Source organism: Copadichromis virginalis, linkage group LG13, assembly GCF_057382275.1.
Source record: "Copadichromis virginalis isolate Kocher_CV1m ecotype Utaka linkage group LG13, C_Virginalis_male_GT1.1, whole genome shotgun sequence".
NCBI lineage: Eukaryota > Metazoa > Chordata > Actinopteri > Cichliformes > Cichlidae > Copadichromis > Copadichromis virginalis.
Window position 1 is genome coordinate 631,077 of NC_140630.1, and position 20,823 is coordinate 651,899.

At 41.9% G+C, this 20,823-nt stretch overlaps 1 protein-coding gene across 4 annotated transcripts in view; it reads right to left on the reverse strand.

The window, feature by feature from the left end:
- The window catches only part of hspa12a (heat shock protein family A (Hsp70) member 12A), a 75,560-nt gene that overhangs the window by 23,048 nt on the left and 31,689 nt on the right, over positions 1-20,823 (reverse strand). For 2 of the 4 annotated variants that reach the window (XM_085476776.1, XM_085476777.1), the window contains exons 2-6: positions 18,803-18,879; positions 18,238-18,365; positions 13,163-13,349; positions 4,084-4,188; positions 3,001-3,117 (exon numbers count right to left, since the gene is read on the reverse strand). In XM_085476776.1, the coding sequence (XP_085332902.1) occupies positions 3,001-3,117; positions 4,084-4,188; positions 13,163-13,349; positions 18,238-18,365; positions 18,803-18,879 (614 nt within the window). The remainder of the gene's footprint in view (positions 1-3,000; positions 3,118-4,083; positions 4,189-13,162; positions 13,350-18,237; positions 18,366-18,802; positions 18,880-20,823) is intronic. The other 2 variants (XM_085476778.1, XM_085476779.1) reach the window with 1 other exon arrangement.

Here is a 20,823-nt window from a genome sequence, read left to right on the forward strand (position 1 = left end):
TCAGTCTCAGACCGCAGTTGTACTTCTGGTTTTTAGGATTTTTAAAATTAGAATGGGAGGCAGAGCTTCCAGTTTCCAGTTTGGATTAGTGAAACAGGCACACACTCAGCTTTAAAGCTTTCCTTTTAGTTAGTGCTGACTGACCACCTTAATGCTCCAATAGGCTTAGGCTGCTGGCAGGCTTCCCATCATACACTGAGCATTTGTCCTTCACTCACCTGTTTCGACACTACTTTATTTAATCATGAGTAAATATTAAACTCTTGCTCTTTTTCCCGTAGGCCGCCTTTTGTCCTCACTCTCTCTGCTCTAGTTGTTTTATCCTCACCCCCAGCGGGTGCCTCAGTCTGGTTCTACTGGTGTTTCGTTCTTCTTATAGGGGAGTTTTCCTTCCCACTGTTGTTAAACACTGACTTAGAGACTTAGAGCTTTTTATTGTCATTGTGCAGTTTCTTGCACAGCGAAATTGGGTAGCTGGACCACAAAGGTGCAAAAGAAAGAAGAGAAAACAAAATACAATGAGGGGAAAAAAATAATATAAATAAAATAAAAAGGTGTTTGATTATCTCTCTAACAATATGCCGAACTTTAAATACAGAGTTCATTGAGGTGCCTTGTGTTGTGAATCAGGACTATAAGAATAAAACTGAACTGAAAATAAATCTGACTACAGCCGTCCCAAGTTAAATACAATAAAGTTCAATTAACAACTTTTTCTACTCACAGGAAGCAACAGGCCAAGGAATGCAATGAATGCATAACATGGCGATTATACAAATCTGCAATCAAGAGTGAAGAATGTGCTGTGACTAATGCTGCACATTAGCTGTGATATGAAGCAGTGATTAAGAACTGCTGGTGAGGAATGACACGTGCAGTGTAAGCACAGAACAGAAAACTGCAGCTGTTACAAATCACAGTCCACCAAAACAAAGATGAAAGTGATAACAACTGCATCTCACATTTGTGTCGTTGTTCACATTTCCTTTAGTTTTCTTTCCTTACTTCATCTCATGGCTACTTTAAATGCACAAAATCAGCTGCTCTGCTTTGAACAGAAAGTCCAGAGAAGCTGCACTGAAGCAGTTAGAGACGAAAGCAGTGGCTTTACTGTAACTAATGCTGCCACCAATTAAAAGCAGCTGCTGACATGTGGAAAATGTAGGAGCTGAGTGGCACAGTGGAAACCAAATTTGTATTGACCCAAACTTAGTGATCTCCAGCAGGGCAACAACTTTCCCTTCAGCTAACTTTTACTTGGACAGCTGCAGCACATGTGTCCAGCGCATGTACCAGGCGCATTCAGCCATGGTAAATGGACTGATTCTCATACAGCGCTTTTCTACTCTGAGCACTTCACACAACTTACCTCCTTCACTTTTTAATACGCTGTTTCAAATGTCTAACATTTACGTTCCCTGATGGCATCAGAAAAACTTAGGAATAGTACCTTGCCCGAGATATTTGGCATGCACACTGGGATCAAACCACTAACCTTCTGGTTAGTAGGTGACCTGCTCTACCACCTGAGCTACAGCCATACGACGGGTTTGGCAGTCAGAGACAAACATGATGCCGTGGTATCAACAAAGACTCTTACAGATCTTGTAAATGTCACCTGAAACAAATTTAATACCAAAAGTCTGCTTTGTAAGAATTTCCATTTAGTGGTTTGAACAGTTAAGACTTGTTTCAACCAAGCAGTTTGTTGTTAAACTTCAATTTTCCTCATCATCTTCAGGGTTTCCAACAATGTATTTCAAGTCTGACTTGAGCTAATTTATCATCTAAGCATAACATTAAGAAGATGTTTTTACAGATGCAAAGCCTGAAACACTGGTTTTATAACACATGGTCTCAACAATGCATTCAGACGTTGTCCTCTAAATGTGCAAATTTAGTTAGAAGACCTAAATGCCATGTTGCAATACTATACTGCTATGGTAGCCAACGTTTTAAATGCAAGTTTGACAGATTTGTGAGTGTACACTTTATCCAAAACCTAGTGACGGTTTACTCATCGTTGCCAGTGGGTAGCTGTAGCTCAGGAGGTAGAGCAGGTCACCTACTGATCGGAAGGTTAGTGGTTCGATCCCTGACTCCTCCAGTCTGCATGTCAAGAGTGTGAATGTGCATGAATGTAGTTAGGAAGCACTCTGTTTAGAGAAAATTATGTGACTGGGTGAATGTGGCATGCCGTACAGAGCACTTTGAGTAATCTGGGACACTAGAAAAGTGCTATATAAGAGTCAGTCCGTTCACTGTCTGAACAGAGTTTCGTCATGTTACTTTTGCACTATTATGTTCCGGCACATGTCTTGGTTAAGCTACACATTAGGCTGACATCTGGGGCCAGAGCTGAAACTGGTCTGGGCCAGCACAGGGCCAGCAGTGTGTCTGCAACTGGCCCGTGGCTGCACACAACTTACACATGGCCCATATACCGCAAACAATGACGGCCCTTTGGTGGCCCAGATCAGGTTTGCCAGAGGTAATCCACACATGGGCCAGCACAGGACCACCAGCGTGTCTGCAACTGGCCTTGTGCTGGCCCATGTGTTGGCCACCTCTGGCAGACCAGATCTGGGCCACCAAAGGGCCGTCATTCTTTGCGGTATGTGGGCCATGTGTAAGCACATTGTGTGGGCCAGATCGGGGCCATACCAATTTTGCTATGTGGGGCACACCCAACATCTTCTAAGTGAGGTGTTTTTGCCATGTCCAGCTGGCAGGAGGATTTTTATAGATTCGGGACACATTAGAGTAATTATATCTCTGGAGTGACCTCAGTGTACCCCAAGAAGAGCTCCAGGAAGTGGCCAAGCAGAGGGAGGTCTGGATATCTGTGATTAGATTTTAGCCCTTGTGACTGGGAACCCAGATAAGCAGCAGAACATGGATGTATGGATTTACAGGTATGGATACAACGACACTCAACAGTACTTCTACTTAATGTTAAAATCACCACTACATTTGTGGGTGAGTGGGGGAAGAGTCTACCTTGTAAGCAGCTTCCCTCATGAACTGCTTTGCAGGCATTTTCCAGATGGCAGGAACTGTGATCACCCATCTGACATCACTGTTGTCAAACTCGCCGCCTGTCTGATCACTCAGCTCCTGTTGAAAGAACATTTAAACGCGCCATTTAATCCTTATGCATTTCAAGTTGCTATACATCAATACAACCATTATAGCCCAAATTTTAATAATATGTATGCATTAAGTGCATAGTAATTACATAAATTGCAAAAAAGTGCAATAAACTACAAAAAAATTGAAAATCGTTTTTGTTTTTTAACATATATTTCTAGTTAGAGAAATTTAAGAGGCTTATCCCTCAAAACTGTAAATACAAAAAAGTTGCACAAACTAGTTTCCCACCACAGGAAATTTATTTTGAGTGTCTTCATAGTTTTATTTTTGAAATAAACCAATTTTCATATGCTGCAGGAAAAACGAAAATAAATATTATAATGCAAATTTGCAAAATAACAGCATATGCATCAAAATAAACTATTTCCGGCAGTGCAATATGAGTCCAAAGCATCCCAGAAACGACACAGAAAGTCATAAAGTCAAACATAACTTTTAAAAACACCAGTATAGGCTTATGAGGCCTTGATGGTAAAAAACTACATTTCCGCAAAATGACGTCACTTCCGGTTTCGGGCAGGTCATGGCGGACATGCGACAGTTCACGCTAATGGACGTAGGAAGTGTTACAAACAGCTGATCGGATCGGCAAAGCGTGTTTCTGGAATATTATGTTTTTGTTGCTGCAAGTGCTTTTTATGCAGTTTTTGCAAAGCTATATGTGGAAGGAAACCGTGACCGAGGACAAGCTGATGGCATAAGATCTAAGTACAACTCCTCCGGTTTCATATGCAAAAAAAATTATTGTGCTAGCTTACGTGGTTGCAGTGCTACCGGAATTTAAAAATAGTTACGCAAAATGGAGCGTGCCCGCTCCGACCGGCTTTAAAGGGTTAAATTCTACACATCTTCCAATGTTTGTCAACAGAAGCTTAATCAAAGGAGAAAATATTACTTTGCATGAGTAAGAGAACAGAAAACATGTGTTACCTTCAGTGCTTGTTCCTTAAAGAAAGCCAACGCATAGGCAAAGATGTCCAGAGCTTTGACACGCTTCCCATTAGCTGCATGGAGGTCAGTGTTGATGGACAGGTTCTGATTGCAGAGAGAAGACATCACAGTCAATATATCACTGCTAGTTTCTTTTCTATTCCCTTTGTGGATTGTCCACACGCATCTACTACCACGCCACACTGTACAATCTACTCCATACATTCTTAACGACCTCTCATCCATGACCAATTTAGACGTATCAGTTATTGTAACATGCATGAGTCACGGGTAAACATCTAAACTTGACAAAAACAGCTGGGGTAAAAAAGTGTCTGTCTGTGAAGTGACACCAACTATTCTGACACTGAAGGACTCACAGCCATTGGATGCACTCAGTTTCATAATGTATGTAAAAAAAAGGTCTATCAGATGTAACAGCATGTTTCAAGTAGCCACATATTTAAGCTCATGGTGGGCTGAATGGCAGTGGTCTTTTTTTGGATTTTCAAACTTCACATGGCTCACGTCTGTACCTGTACTTGCTGGGAAAAAAATAGAAAGTGAAACATTTTGACATATCCCTATAGTGGGCCTATAACTCAGAAAACTCCTAATCATAATAATATTGTACAAAAAACAAGCCGATTATGAGAGACTCAGATGGAGGGACTCCCTGAATATCCACGTAATGATCCTTTTACTTCAGTAACTGTTGACTGTGGGAGAAAAGTGTGTTGTAATTATGAGCAGTAACGGGCTCTGAGCCAAAAGCCATTGGCAGAAATACAGAGCACAGCAAAAATATTTGCCCCCTGGTTATCTCTTTATTTTTGCATTTCTCACACTATGTTAGACACGTTAGCCGTTGATGTTAACGCAATTTAGTATCCAGTATACAGAACTGTTTTCTGTGAAAAACAAAGTGAAGGTGCGCCCAACTTATTTGAACCTTTGGCTTCTATAATATGTGGTTCTATAGGGCTTTGGAGTTGACGTAAAGCCGCAATGCATTGTGGGAGCGCGGCACTCTTTTAGCAGGCCATGAACCAAAACAAACACAGATTTCAGCACAAGACCCCTGCTTGGTTTTGCTGGCGTGCAGGGAGAGTCGCAGCTTCAGTGATGCATGCTGTACTTGCTACAAGTTTGGACACACCAGTGTTGTGAATCGTGTGTGTAACCTCGAAAAGTCTGTGTCTACTGTGCAAACAAGATCTTACACATGAAGAGGACGCACGAAAGGCCTACACCGAGACAATGGCAGCAAAGTTTATGCGGTTTTTTAGTGAACACAAATTTTCCAGAACTCGGAGCATCTCCAGACGGAGTCACAATGTGTGACTGTTGTGGGAAGATGTATCTGGAGATTAACTGTCCACAGCATAAAGCAGGCATTGGCTGCACAGGACACAAACTTCTGCCTTCGGCCACAAAGAGAGTTTGCTGTGATACGCATCTTCCCTGATGTGGATTTCTGGGAACCGCGTTTGAAGAAAGCACAAGACTTCTTCCAAAAAGTGTGTCCTCCTGAACTAGTGGGAAAATATTTCTCAAAAGAAGGGCTGCTCTAAATAACCAATAGTGTTTTATTTTGTGGGTCACGATTGATGCCAGCTGTGCGTAGCCATGTTAATAGTTTGCATTTCAAGTACATCTGAACAAGTCTTGAATAAAAAAACTAAAAAACATATGTCCTTTCCGTTTTATTGAAAGCACTTCATAGAAAGTTACATGGGTTACAATGAACTGTACAAACAACACAGCATTTTAAAGAATATTTAATAAGAGCAAGTTTCATTTCACCGAGGTTTGACAACCACATTTGGGCACATATTTACCAAAATGCAGCAAATCTTAACTATCTTATCCAGCAGCACACCAACAGAAATCTATGGTAGAGAACTCCATATCAGCTCGTCTCACCGCTGCTATCCAGGCCTGACGTCTTCTTTTGGTAATATCCGATACATGTGATGCCTGACGTTGCTTCTAGAAGGGGAAACGATAAAAAGAGAGCCCATTTTCCCGATTGTGCAATCTAACACTACAACCAACAACACGCCAAGTACGAACCATGGCTCACATTATCCGTGTGCTTTCACCCTTTGTTTGGCATGTTCAAATGGCCCCTTGACCAAAACTCCTGGCCACGCCCCCTCCCGTGACATCAGGCTCCAAAGCCCTATTGCGTGCAGTGTACATAACCTAATGTCAGCTAGATCAATATTAAAATGTATAATATTGTTAAAGTCACTAAAATTTGTGACGTGAGCTCTATGTCTGCTTGTGAAACTCAGAAATTCAGTAGAGCTGATATGTAGCTATATTAAATATTCACATAAGTATTTTAAATGTATAGAAATGTTTTAAATGAATGAACGTGTGTCTTTGACCGTTATTGTGTAACTTACTTTCAGACTAGTTAATCATAGGGGATAGACATAGGGGATTTCTGCGGATTTCTCCTGTTTCTTTCCTTGTTTTTACTTCTGTTGATTCTCCTGATTCTTTTCCAGTTGCTGACCAAACACAAAACCATCCACTGAAGTGCACCATACTTCCCAGCTGACTGGCAAGTTAGGGATTCATAGTTTTCGAGATTAGCTTCTGATTCTGATCTTTTCCATATCTCTCGAGGAATACTGGATTTAGGTGAGGAGCGTTCTGCAGCAACTACTGGGAAATCGTTTATATGTGAAAGCAGAAAAACGTAAGTTTCATGCCACCACTGTCTCATTCATGGGTCACATTTTGGCCAGGGGGCAGGTGACGTCCCAGAGTCTCGAAAACAGCTCCAGCGTTTTCTAGTGTTTGCCAATTCCCACAGGTAATTCATAAGAAACTACAGCCAAGTCGCCGCTCCGCTCCCTTGGTTCGCTTCACTCAAGGTACCGTTCACCTGGTCCTCCCACCACCTGGTTGGTGTAGGGGCATACTGTCTCACAGGTCTGATCCCCAAGGCAAACTCCAGCCGAGCGCCTTTTTCTCCCACCGCAGAACAAAATTATGATGTGGGAAATATCCGTTGGGTTATGGATGTGCAGAGTTGGCCCAATGGATAACCGCTGTTATCTATTGGGCCCATTGGGTTATCCAAGGTTCGTGTGCCACCCAGGAGTGAGAAGGACAATAACTTTTCTCAGACAACATTTCTGGTGGCCATCCCTAAACAAAGATGTGAGAGAGTCTGTTGCCATTTGTCCTGCCTGCGCCTGTAACAAGTCCTCCACCAAGCACCTCAGGCCTACTCCACCCATTAACCACACCAATCCAGGGCGCATGCGCACGCAGCGACCGGCAGTGAGCGAGAGCTTGGCATCCTAAGTTTTTAAGTGTTTAAGTTCTTATCGTTTCTTTTCGTTTCTATCGCTGGCATGTGTTTTGGTTGAAGGAAGTGACAGTTTTCTTACAAAGTGACGCTCCACAACAGTGAGAACGTCATGGATTCTTTTTTCTTCATTGTGGTTGGATTTCTACTGTGCTGGCTTGTTTCCGATGATGTGGGCGAGGCCGTGAGTCAGCTGAGGATTGTTTGCTCCCGCGACGAACTGTTAAAACTTGATGGTAAGGACCTCACCTCATGTATGCCGGATTTTATACATAGAGACTCTAACAGAACGAGTGAGAAGAGGAAAAGAGGGAGACGTGGAGGTGTTAAATTGCGTCTGAGGAGACAACAGGTCAGTCGGTTTCCCCTGCCGTCTGTTATCCTTGGAAATGTTCAGTCTCTTAGGAACAAGCTGGATGAACTCCAGGGAAACGTCAGGTTCCAGCTGAGTGATGGCTTTTTCCGAGACATGGCCGACGGAGCTGGACCAGGACGCCGATTTTTCAATTGACGGTTTTGGAGCTCCCTTTCGCCGGGATCGGGATGCACGGGTAACAAGGAAATCTCAAGGAGGGGGAGTATGCTTGTATGTGAACAAACGTTACTGTAGCGCTGTGACTGTTAGAGAGTGTATTTGTACACCAGATGTTGAACTTTTATCCGTGTCGCTGCGCCCTTTTTATCTCCCTCGTGAGTTTCCACAACTTTTTATTACCATAGCTTACATTCAGGGCTCACCCCGCCTCCACCTGCAGCATCATCTCAGACGTAGTGCAGAAGCTGCAGGCGCTCTCTCCTGACGCCCAAACTTTATAATGGGGGACTTTAACCATGTCTCTCTTGAATCAACTTTGGGCAATCTGTATCAATATGTATCCTGTCCTACCAGACGGGATAAAATGTTGGACCTTTGTTACGGATCGGTGAAGAATGCTTATAAATCCCTCCCGCTTCCTCCTCTGGGATCTTCTGACCATAACTGTGCATCTTCTGCCCATCTATAAAACTGTCTTAAAACGAGAGACAAAGGATGTTGACATATGGTCAGAAGAATCTGTGCTTACAGATTGGGAAGTTTTTATTCAGTCTTGTGGAGATGATCTCGACGCTTTGGTGGATGTTACTAGCTCTTATGCAATATTTTGTAAAGACATGATTATACCCCGTAAGCGCGTTAAAGTCTACGCTAACAATAAGCCGTGGGTCACTAAAAGCGTCAAATCCTGTTTAAGGAAAAAGAGACAGGCCTTTAAAGAGGGGGCTGTTACTGATTTTCAGACAGCCACCAAGGACCTGAAAATCGAGCTCTTGAAAGCAAAACAGAGCTACAAAAACCTTCTTGAAAGCAAATTTGCTGCAAAAAATTTGGGGTCTGCCTGGACTTGTATGAAAACCATAGCAGGGTTTCAAACTCCTCAGAGCAGCAGTCAGGTCATTTTAGATGGTTTTAATTCAGACAGAGATTTTGCAAATGCCTTAAACATGTTTTATGCTCGTTTTAGTTCTTCTGATTTTAGCGAGGATATTTCTGAACTGAAACAGAAACTGAGAGATACTCAGCACTTTATCATTGAACTCAGCGATGTTAAAAAGGCCTTTCGTACAGTCAATGTGAACAAGAGCCAGGTCCTGATAATATTAGTGGCCGCCTAATTAAATCTTGTGCTGATGAACTCAGTCCTATATTTCAGGTTATTTTGAACAAATCCTTGCAAACACAACATGTGCCCTCTCTTTGGAAAGAAGCAGTCGTGGTTCCTGTCCCTAAATCTAAACGACTTCAGGCCTGTTGCCTCACTTCAGTTGTCATGAAAGTCTTTGAAAAAAATCATCAGAAATGTGATTATGAAAGAGACTGAACATCAGCTGGATCCAATGCAGTTTGCATACAGGCCCAACAGAGGAGTGAGGACGCACTTTTGACTTCACTAAATCTGATTCTTAAACATGTAGAGAGTAAAGGGACTTTTGCAAGACTTCTTTTCATTGATTTTTCTTCGGCTTTTAATACAATACAGCCCCATATTTTAATTAAAAGACTTTTAGAACAGTTTGAAATCAGGAAAAACCTGCTGGGCTGGATTTTAGATTTTCTAACTGACAGGTCACAAAGAGTGAGAATAAATGGGGTTCTGTCTGACCCAGTGTTCTCCTCCACAGGTTCTCCTCAAGGGTGCGTCCTATCGCCCTTATTATTCACTCTCTATACAAACATGTGTCAGAGCAGACATGAAAACAGGGACATTAATACTAATTAATACTTGTTAATACTTGTAAAGCTGCTGTTATTGTGTATATATTTATTTATATTTCTTCATACATTCTTATATAGTTCTATATTGTGTATTTTGTTGTACAGTTATTTTATTTTCAACTTTAATTTATATATTTTATCTTATTCTTTCCCAGTTAAATTTACCCTTCATTCTAATTTGTGTTGTACAGTTATTTCATTTTTAACCTTAATTTATATTTTATTCCTTCCTAGTTAAATTTACCCTTTTTAATTTTTCATATTTATTTCCTATCTTATTCATAGCCTTTTCCTTTTTTGTTTTCTTTAGGTCACGAGCAGTTGTCCAAGCATTTCACTGCATATCGTACTGTGTATGACTGTGTACGTGACAAATAAAATTTGAATTTGAAATTTGAATTATTAAATATGCAGATGACTCTGTTATTGTCAGCTTACTGAAAGAGGGTGAAATTAACCACGGTCCAGTCATTGATGACTTTGTTCAGTGGTGTGAGGAGTCTTATCTCCAGCTGAACATATCTAAAACAAAAGACATGGTTGTTGATTTTAGGAAACAACAAAATGGGCACGGAGTCACTTTAACTAAAGGTCAGAAAATAGAGCAAGTACAATCATATAAATATCTTGGGACCATAATCAATGAAAAACTGAACTTTGATCAGAATTGCAAATCAGTTTGTAAAAAGGGTCACCAGCACCTTTATTGCCTTAGGAAACTTGCTCATTTCCACATTGACCAAAACATTTTAACTTCGTTCTTTTATTGAGTCTGTTTAATCCTTTTGTTTGGTGGCATGGTTTGGTCAGACCTCTGTCACAGAGAAAAACTCACTGAATCAGATAGTGAGATGGTCCAGTCGTCCGATAGGTGAGCCACAGTCTTGTTTAGCCTCCCTGTACTCCAAGCAGGTACAGAGGATGGCTTTATCAATCCTTAAAAATGGTTCCCATCCGCTAAGGGGTGAATTTCAGCTTCTTCCCTCAGGACGGAGGTTTCTATTTCCGAGATGCAGGACAAAGCGTTATAAAAACAGCTTTGTCCCTGTTGCTGTCACTGAATTAAATAAGAACTGTTTTTGATTCGAAATATTAAATTACTATATATGTGCCACAGTGAGGTTTATATCTTTATTAGGTCTGTGTGTTTTTGAAGGGATGCCAAATGCGGTCATTTTTTCTGTAAAGCAAATTTAGCTATGGGTATGAATAAAGTTACCTTGACACCACACCGCCCTTGGTCACACGTAGGCTTAGATTTCTTCACCGTCTCCCTGCCTCTTCGGGGAGGAATGTCATTCTCACCATCGTAGAGAGGTTCTCTAAATCAGCACAGTTCATTGTACTAGAAAAATTGCCCACTGCCATAGAAAATGCTCAGCTATTAGTCGATCATGTTTTCAGACTCCACGGCATCTCTCAGGAAATAGTTTCAGATCGAGGTCCCCGATTCACTTCACAAGTTTGGAAAGCATTCGGCACAGCTCTGGGCGCCAGAGTCAATCTGAGCTCTGGGTACCACCCACAAACCAACAGCCAAACAGAAAGGCTAAATCAGTGCGTGCTGTCACATAACCCCTTGTCCTGGTCCACCCTGTTATCATGGATTGAGTACACACATAATTCACTTACCACTTCTGCTACTGGTCTGATCCTGTAATAAATGCATGAACGAGTTTTTCAGCGTCACTCTGAAACAGGATATTTCTAACTTTAGAGATGTTGCACAAATGGAAGAAAGCAGTCTTACATATTTGTTTAATATGTGCGTTGAAGGACATGTCCTGGTCAAACATGACTCCAAGGTTCCTCACAGCGTTACTGGAGGCCAAGGTAATGCCATCCAGAGTCAGGTACTTCTGATTAGAGACCTTAGTTTTCACAGGAGCTACAGTATCCAGAGTCGTACGTAGTGAGGAGGTGAAATTATTAACAAGATGATCGACCTCTGTTGGAGCAGCGTTCAGATAGCTGCTCTGCTCTGTGTTGGTACAGGGCATTGGAGATGATAACAGTGGGTGGATTATATTCTTAAACTTAGTTACAGCGCTTTCAGAAAGACATCTACTTTGATAAAGTCTACTCTCCACCGCTGTGTAATCAATTATTGTAAATGTAAATGTTATCAGGAAATGATCAGACAGGAGAGGGTTTTCAGGAAACACTGTTAAATGTTCAGTTTCTATGCCATATGTTAAAACAAGATCTAGAGTGTGATTAAAGTGGTGGGTGGGTTCTTTTACATGTTGAGAGAAGCCAATTGAGTCTAATAACAGATTAAATGCCATGTTGAGGCTGTCATTCTTAGCATCTACATGGATGTATGGATGGATTCAGAATTTGGATTTCGTCCACTATCACTGCCTTTCACCTGCCCAACGTTTGCTTCGGAGCTCTGGATTTGCAGCTCGGACCATTCCTGCTACAAAACCACTCACTCGGGTTAACGACTCCTCCTCCCAACGGGAAAAATGCCTATATGGGGTTTGGTTGAAAGGGCAGCTGCCTACACAGAGAAGCCCAGACCTCCCTCTCCCCAGCCTATACAGGGGAACACTGTTGCATTCGGACATCTTCGGACACCTGTTGGGACATCTCGCCCACTAGGTGCGCAGGTGGCATTCTTATGAGATGCCCAGACCACCTTAAATGGTTCCTTTTGATGTGGAGGAGTAGCAGTTTTACTCTAAGGAATCCAGCGACCCTCTGGAGAAAGCCATTTCCACCACTTGTATCCACGATCTCATCCGTTCCGTCACTACTCAAAACTAATGACCACAGGTGAGGGTAAGGCTTAGGGGCAACAACTCATCACCGATTGGGAATGGGCACACCAACCTTTTCTTGCTGAGGACCCATAGCTTCTGAAGGGGCTGATTCTCATTCCTACCATTTCACACTCCACTATGAGCCAGTGCAAGCTAGAACACATCAACTATAAAAATCACAGATGAGATTATACGGCCACCAAAGTGAAAATCTTTAAAAATACTGGTGGTCGCCTGTAGATACGCCTATGGTGTCAATTTCAAAATTGCCTTGCTCTTGAGCTATTCCTTTCACAAACTTGGGTGTCCACACTGAACGCCCTCCTTTTACACCTGAGCAGTAAAAACTGCATTTTGTATTTACTTGGTTCATCTTTGTCTGATATTAAGATTTGTTCGATTAGCTTGCCCGAACAGCAGGACCGTCACATTTTCCATCAGATGAGTCACTGAGTGGTGACGACGGAGTGTGCCTGTGCTGATCCCGCCTGGAAGAAGAGTGACCTAACGAGCCGCTATGCTCATGATGTAATGTGTGTATATGCTACAGTATGTGTTGGGCAAAATACTGAACAATGAATGACTCTGAATTCCTCTGTTTTGTATATTAGTGTGTGATTTTAAGTAGTATGTATAGAATAATGCTAATGACTGGCTATCCTTACTGTGAAGCAGTATGAGTGGTCAGGAAGACTAGAAAGTGAAATTTAATGTCAGTGTTCTTACTGCAGTGGTGTGGAGCTTCATTTTGAATTTTTCAAGGTAAAGCCAGTGTTTGGATTCGCTGGGGTCCAGGTCGTGATAGAAGTCACGAGCCGCATAACCAAAACTGTGGAACTTCCTGTCTGGAGTGAGAAGGATGGTGGTCGGGGTCTTCTGATTGGATACGCCTGGGTCCCCACCCTCCCAACGCCTGGAAAAAAACGACAGTTATCAATATATGTGCAGTAAATCTGCTTTTAAGTGAATACAGCAGCTAAACTTGTTAACGATTGTCACAGATGTTGGGTAAGGACTGATTATCCAGGAAGAATTAAGCATCATTCCACAACTCACGGCAAACTTGTAAATAAACCTTTAACTCGTTCTTTGAGTTCTCTGAGGCCTTATGAACCCACTGGCTCACTCACACCCCGGCACGTATGGACAAACAGAGGACTTCTATTATTAGGGCCCTATTGTTCCTGCGCCTCTAAACCTTAAAGTGTGAAGGCCCTGTTGTAATCACTGTTTTATTTTCTGTCTTTCACTGCCTTTTTGAAGGATTTAACATACTGACAAACTCATTAAAATTTGCACATGCCTCACACCTGTTCAAAGTTTTTTTAATTATAAGTTACGATCTTGCCATAACCAGCCACTGTACTTTTGGGATTTTATCGGCTTCATATTTGGTCAGTCTAAACCACAGCCCCTGAACACATTTCAACTGATTTATTTGACAGAGGGCACAGCGCCACCTAGTGGGAACATGAAATGCCATGTTTTACACTTCGGGGTACAGTTTTGAGGTGGTTGACCCCAGCAACTTGAAATTTGTCCAGGAAAGCCTTAAGGAGTTGGTCTTTGGTCACATGTTTTCATCAGACTTTTGATGCACTTCTCCTCCAAGGTTGAGCCCATCCACCTCAAAATCACACAAAACAAGCAGAATGCGAACACTTATCGTTTCCACAATTGCTTTCTTTAGTATTTTTAGACCTCTTTCCCTGTTTTAGTAAAGCCAGTGACTCTAGTCTCTGCCCTGGACCTGTGATTAATTGTCCTGAGGAAAAGATTAAATAAACCTTGCATTCCTGTGAACCTTCCCATCTCTTCAGTCTGCTTTTGGCTCCGCCTTTTCCCCTTTGGCCTTCGGACATATCCAAGCTAAACGCTTACAGGTGTTTTCATTTTCCTTTATATAATTTGTCTGCAGCGACTGGTTCTACCGGAGGACCAGCAGAATTTGGGCACAAGTACAGATCACACTTTTTAAAATGGCAAATTTCCTGCTGTTTGTAAATGCCAGCAGGCAGTGTTGGAGCAGCTTGGAAAAATAAATGCAATCCCTGGTGACGACGAGTCTAGACAAAGGGCTGTTCAGCTGTTACGGCTCTCGTAATACATGCATACCGTTTTAAACAATACAATAATTATTGTGTCTCTAAGTCAAGGACTTTAGAGGTTTTATGGTCATTCCAACACATGTCCTCAAAGTTTTTTTATTTTTTATTTTTCACAAAATGGATTTTATTGGTGTTTTCGTACGATTTTTAAGAGCCAGAAAAAAAATAAATCTTTCGTATCTCTTTGTGTAATAAGCAAAGTTGTGGTTACGACTTCACAGTAGCCTATTTAATCTTTTTTAGCCAGAACACCAACTCACTCGAGCCTCCCCTCACATGATGGTAATGTCACGTGTGATATAGGATTTCTTCTGTACTGTTTTGTTCGACCGCTGTGTATTCAGTAACACATACTGAATTATGTGGTAAACAAGCTAAAATATGTTTTGTATCTGATTCCCAAAAGTGATCACTACCTCCAGTTTACCTCATTAAAGGCTGCGTCTTCTCTGTTTAATTCAATTAAATTCAACAAACATCTCTATTCAAATACTAATAGCTTAATACTTAGTAATATTAATTACTTAAAGCAAGAATAACATAATCAAATAAAAACAGAACTTGAACAGAAATCACAGTTTACAGCTACCCAAGGACAAGATCAGGAAGCCCATAAAAGTTCAAGAGCTGTGAAAAAAAATCCTTTCAGGCTGAAAGATGCAGAAGATATTTAACATTTCAAAATGAATTTAATATATCAAAATGTTTTTGCCTTTGTGAATGTTTTATCTGAACTTTTAACTGTTTATCAAGTTTTGGGATTTATCCTCTTTCACGTACAGCTCTCTTATTTCTTTCTTTTTTGGTAATTTTGAGGGACATTCAACACAAACCTTTGTATCAAACTGAAGACATTTCAGGGTGTTGTTGTGGAGTTACGACCCCACCATCATCACAACAAAACTCCTTGTATTGTTACTTTTAATATTTCATTAACACACAATGAAAAGCAAGAATTCATTATGTCTTAGTTTTCCATGGCTTTGCTTCAAAGCTGACAATCCAGCATCCAGGAACATTTATAACTTTCTAATATGAAGCTGTGCTTCTAAAGCTTTAAGCGTCCTAAAAGATGCACGCGTAGAATTATTTGAAAATCCTAGGTGACTTCCTGCCTAAGCTGTCACAGTCACAAGATTTTCAGAGAACATAACCTCTGACCTTGACCTTGAGTACAAGACTCATCCAAGACCTGGTAGGGTCTCCCCAAGACAAATTGGTCTTGGGTGAGAAGTTTTCATAGGAAGCTGAAAGTCACTCATCCAAGCGACTTCCAGTGTTCCTCTCTCTCCAGGACGTGTACATCCTTATCACTAAAAGACTGGCCACTGAAGAAGTCACTTTGCTGAGTGATGAAACGTTTCTCCCAGATGCACAGAACTGAGCATCAAGACACCTGGTGGTGCGTTGGATCAGGTAGTGGGCGCGAGTCCTGGACAGACCGAGCGTAGCATGCCTAAACGTACAGTGATGGTATCATAAGGAGATCTGGAGCGGTGTCTCTGGACTGACAGACTGGGGTGATAGTTCCTATCTTTGAATAAGGGCCCGGAGTATGTGCTCCAACTCCAGGGGACAACACGCTAAGCCTCTCTGAGAACAGTCTATGCCAAGGTGCAGAGTTTGTTTGACCTTGGATACAAGAGGAACAATGCAGTTTCCATTCTGGAACGTTGGGCCAGTTCTAAATGATATTTGAGGGGGATTCCCCAACTTGTCTACATGTGTTTTGTTAATATGGAGAAGGCATTCGACAACATCCCTCAGAGTATCCTGGGGGGGGGGGTGCATTGGGAGTATGGGATGGCCAGCACGTTGCTACGATCCCTGTACAATGTTCCCAGTCTTTCCAGTCTGTCTTGTTGAGGAGGGCACAAATAGTTAGCTGTCAATTACAGAGCACAAGCATTCGAGCTTTGTATAGTGACGGAAAGACAGAGATCATGGATACAAGCAGCAAATTTTCTCTGAAGGGTGGCTGGATTCTCCCTTGGAGAGAGAGTGAGGGGCTCAGAGTAGAGCCGCTGCTCCTCCACATGAAAAGGAGCCAGTTCAGGTGGTTTGGGCACCAACATGAAAATCCTAGGTGACTTCCTGTCTAAGTTATCACCTCGAGGTCAGACATGAATATATACATATACATCTGTATATTAGGACTGAGCGTTACTAGTCAACTAACCAACTAATCGGCACAATTGTTGTCACAGTCCTGGTTCGGTGACCCAGTGTTTTTGGGTTTTGTACTTTTACTTTTGATGTTATTATGAATTATGAGTGTTTGTGTTTTGGTTTCTGTCCCAGTATTTCTAGCTCATAGTTTTGTAGAACTGCTGAGTCCTTGTTTTTAGGTTTTGTTATTTGGTTTCCCAGAGTTACTCTGTGCTCACACTTCTCCGTGTTCCCTCCGTCTGTCCATGGTGTCACTCTGCTTGTGAATCTGTTAAGTTCAGTGTCTTGTCTGGCTCTGTGAGTTTCCTGTTTTATTCTGAAGGTCTCTGTCTCATGTGAGTGTGTTCGGTACGTTTCCCCTGTCTCGTCAGCTCTGACTTCTCCCAGCTGTGTTGCCCTCCTGTCTCCCATCCCTTGATTACTGCTGTGTGTATTTACCCCTTGTGTGTTCTCCAGCCTGTTGCCGGTTCGTCTGCGTTATTTCCCTCCGTCAACCTGTGTATCTGTGTGTTCCTATGTTTTTCTCCTCGGGTCTCCAGTTGACGTTTCAGGTTTGTTTTGTTAGTTTTTTCCAGTTTAGGTTTTGCTTAGTTTCCTCCACGCCTTTGCCGTTTCTGTTTGTATCTCCACCTTCAATAAAATTCCCCTGCATCTCAGCTGCCAGCATCTTGGGTCCACACGGCTCATCCCGCGAGCCGTGACAGTACAAACCGACCAGCCCGCCGGAGGACGTTCTGTCCGGCCCGTCGGTCCAGCCTTCAAAAGGGAAGCGGCGATCATGCCGACGCCCTTCGCCTCAGCTAGACCCGGAAACTTCTGAATTGCTGGCTGTGGTGAGCGAAAGAGACGTTAATCATGGGTTTTCTGACTTTGGGACTATTTACTCCGGGGCCGTGCCCAGCAGCATTCAGCTCAGTCTTCAGTGTCCCTGTTACCTGTAGCTCAATCTCCAGTTCTGTCGCCCTCTCAGCCATCCATTATCTCTATGCAGGGAGAAAATCTCATTCCCACCCAGGGTGTTTCTCACAGTTTAGCTGCTTTAGGTACAGTTATTCACTCCAGGGCCTCCCCAGAGGCTAGGTAGCCCCCGAGGAACTGCACGCGGTGTCAGCGCTGCCTGGGCGGAGCCCTGCGCAGCTCCAGTTACCTCTGTGCCTGCCAGAGGTCTCCGCACACAGTCTCACAGATTAAAGTCCAACAGGCAAACAAAAGCACTGTTTTTACCTTTATGCTGGATGTTCATCATGAAATGAATCTTTTAAATTATTTGCGCAATCGATTAAACATTAAAAAGTAACTTTAGGTTAATATTCTTCCTTCTTTTGTCTGTTTTGCTGACACTTTTCTGTGTCACATGTCCAATTAGCTACATTTAGTTTTCATTTGCCTGCCAGAACACCTTCCTTCAGCCTTGGTGATAAAAGACTGTTTTTAATTTTTGTTCACAGCCGAACTGATCAAGTTCAGTGCACCACCAGCCCACCATCACATTCCACCTCAGTTTCCACTGCAGTGTCAGCCTACCTCATGGTGTGAATGCACTCTGGTTCCTTAGCAAAGGCGTAAGCATAACCGCTGGATGTGGTGCCAAAGTCAATGGCAACTACGACCACAAAGGACGGCCCTGACGGTACCTGGTCTGTATCATTCTGCTGTGCACAAAGAGGAACAGACAGTTTGATGGTGTTAGGACATATGATGAGTTCAAAACAACCAATCAGCATATGGAAATAAAAAATAACAACATCAAAATGGTAAAGTGATATCACAGGTGAGTAAATATCTGCAGGATGTTCAGTGTTCACTTTGGATGGCACCGTGATGATGGAGACTGCAGGTTTATTTCTGCATTTACTCAGTCTTGGTGTCCTGCTGTTATGTAACATATATGAGTGAAGACCTAACAGTTTGTAAGGACTTTGCTGTTACTGCTGTAGGATATGTTAAATAGATCATGACCCTCCAATGCCAGGTGTTGTGGCACTCAAGCATGATACAAAGGTAATCAGATTACCAGAATGAGAAGAAACGTGTCAGATCACACTCGTCCTGCAGGAACAATAATTACAAACATGAACACATGAGTCACCTGAGTGTGTGAAGGAGAGAGAGGTGTAATTCCAGGGTCGCCCATGCTCTTTGCTGGAGAAGGATCAGCCATTGCATCTGTACATGAAGACAGCAAAGGATTTATTATGCAGTCCTACGATGCAGTTCACTTTCTATTGAGTATTTATATAAAGTTGCACGCTGTCGTGTCATTTTTAAAGCATGTCTTTATTTGAACATCAGTAGGAAATTTATTCCTTTTACACGTTTTCATTTTATGCACCTTCTTTTTATGCCGTGCATTTGTGCAGCTGTAAGCTTTTGCTACTGTGTAGTGAACAAGGACTACAGATCTGCAGGTCATCATTTATACATCTATATGCAGTGTTGGGGAGTAACAGAATACATGTACCGGTGTTACGTATGTAAAATACAATATGAGTAACTGTATTCTGTTAGTTTAAAGGTTACCATTTAAAAAGGTGGCATTCAGTGCCTGTGTCTCAGTCTCGTGGCCCAGGTCACCTCTACAGCCCGCATAACGACGTAAAGAAATATTTGAAGCATGTAAATATAATAATAACCACTGCAGCCAAACAGAGAGCCTGACGAGCCCAGCTATTAAGACTCGACTGTACACCGTGTTCGTGTTTTCCTCTGAAATAGGGCTGCTTAATAAATCAAATTTTAATCTCGATTACGATCTGGGCTTTCAACAATCATTAAAAAGGACTGAGCCGATTATTAGCCCCTCCCTCGTGCTTTACTTGTGCTTGACAGTCTTTAAAGTCATTATTCAACACATTGTTATTGTTAAATAAATATGTCAAATAATCGAGATCTCAATTTCAGTGAAAATAATCGTGATTATCATTTTTGCCCTAATCGAGCAGCCCTACTCTGAAACAATAAGTTCTGTTGGAGTCTTTCAACGCCTCTCTCTGTTTCTCACTAGCAAAGTTGACCCAGACAACAAAGTAAAGCTAGTTTTCAGCTATGAGCCGACACGAACCCGACGTATCAGTCAGAGGTCCCTTTACTACAGTTCAGAGCCGCGGACCTGTTTTATATACGCGAGGAATAGTTTCTACACGAGATCGCTGCAAAAAGTGCAGCCTTACCTAATGTCCACCTACTGTTACTCATTTATATTAAGATTTAAACATCTAGCTGGTGTTGGTGTGGAGAGTAGCCTTCAGTAATAGTAATAAATCACACAGCAATAGGACATTCATGTAGCTGTAAAAAGCATGATAATATATTAAGTAATCCAAAGTACTCAGTTACATTACTCTCATTGAGTAACGTAACAGAATACATTACAGAATACATTTTGGGGCATGTAATCTGTAGTGGGATACATTTTGAAAGTAACCTTCCCAGCACTGTCTATATGATATAGAGCTAGTTAAATGAACATTTTTATGATAAGGGTTCATTTTCTCTCCTGCTCATCTTTTTTATCCCAAACTGAAACATTCAATGTATCTCCTTGCATCTTCTGACCTTTCACATTACCCACAAACGAGCCTCTAAGGCTGAGGCCATACGCACTCTTTTTTAAATGTTACATTGTTGGAGACAACCATTCATTCATCTACAAAAACAACATGCACAGCATGCTTCCTGCATCAGTCGACTCCTGACTCAACCCTGCGATGCAGCCATACTCCTGTTAGGGGACAACTTTGAGATATTATTTTATTTAAAAATGACAGACTTACATTAACTTAGTAATTAGTACTTAATTAAACCTGAAAATAAACTTCCTGTTGGTTAAATAATCAACTGACAGCCACTATTAGCAGGTTTGTCCTGATCTCCATCCAGACGACACCGTAATTTAAAGGACACTGCTAACAGAAGCCTAGCTTAGCCACTGACTTAAATTAGCTCCACACTTTAAGCACAATACTATGATAAACATAACAAATTGTTATCAAGGCCAGCTGACTAAAGATTTCCATGGTCACACTGACTTTTTTCTTGAACACAAGAAGGCAATAAGGCTCTGAAACTAAGACATGCTGCTTCCATAGTTGGTAAGCACCAAAGAAATGA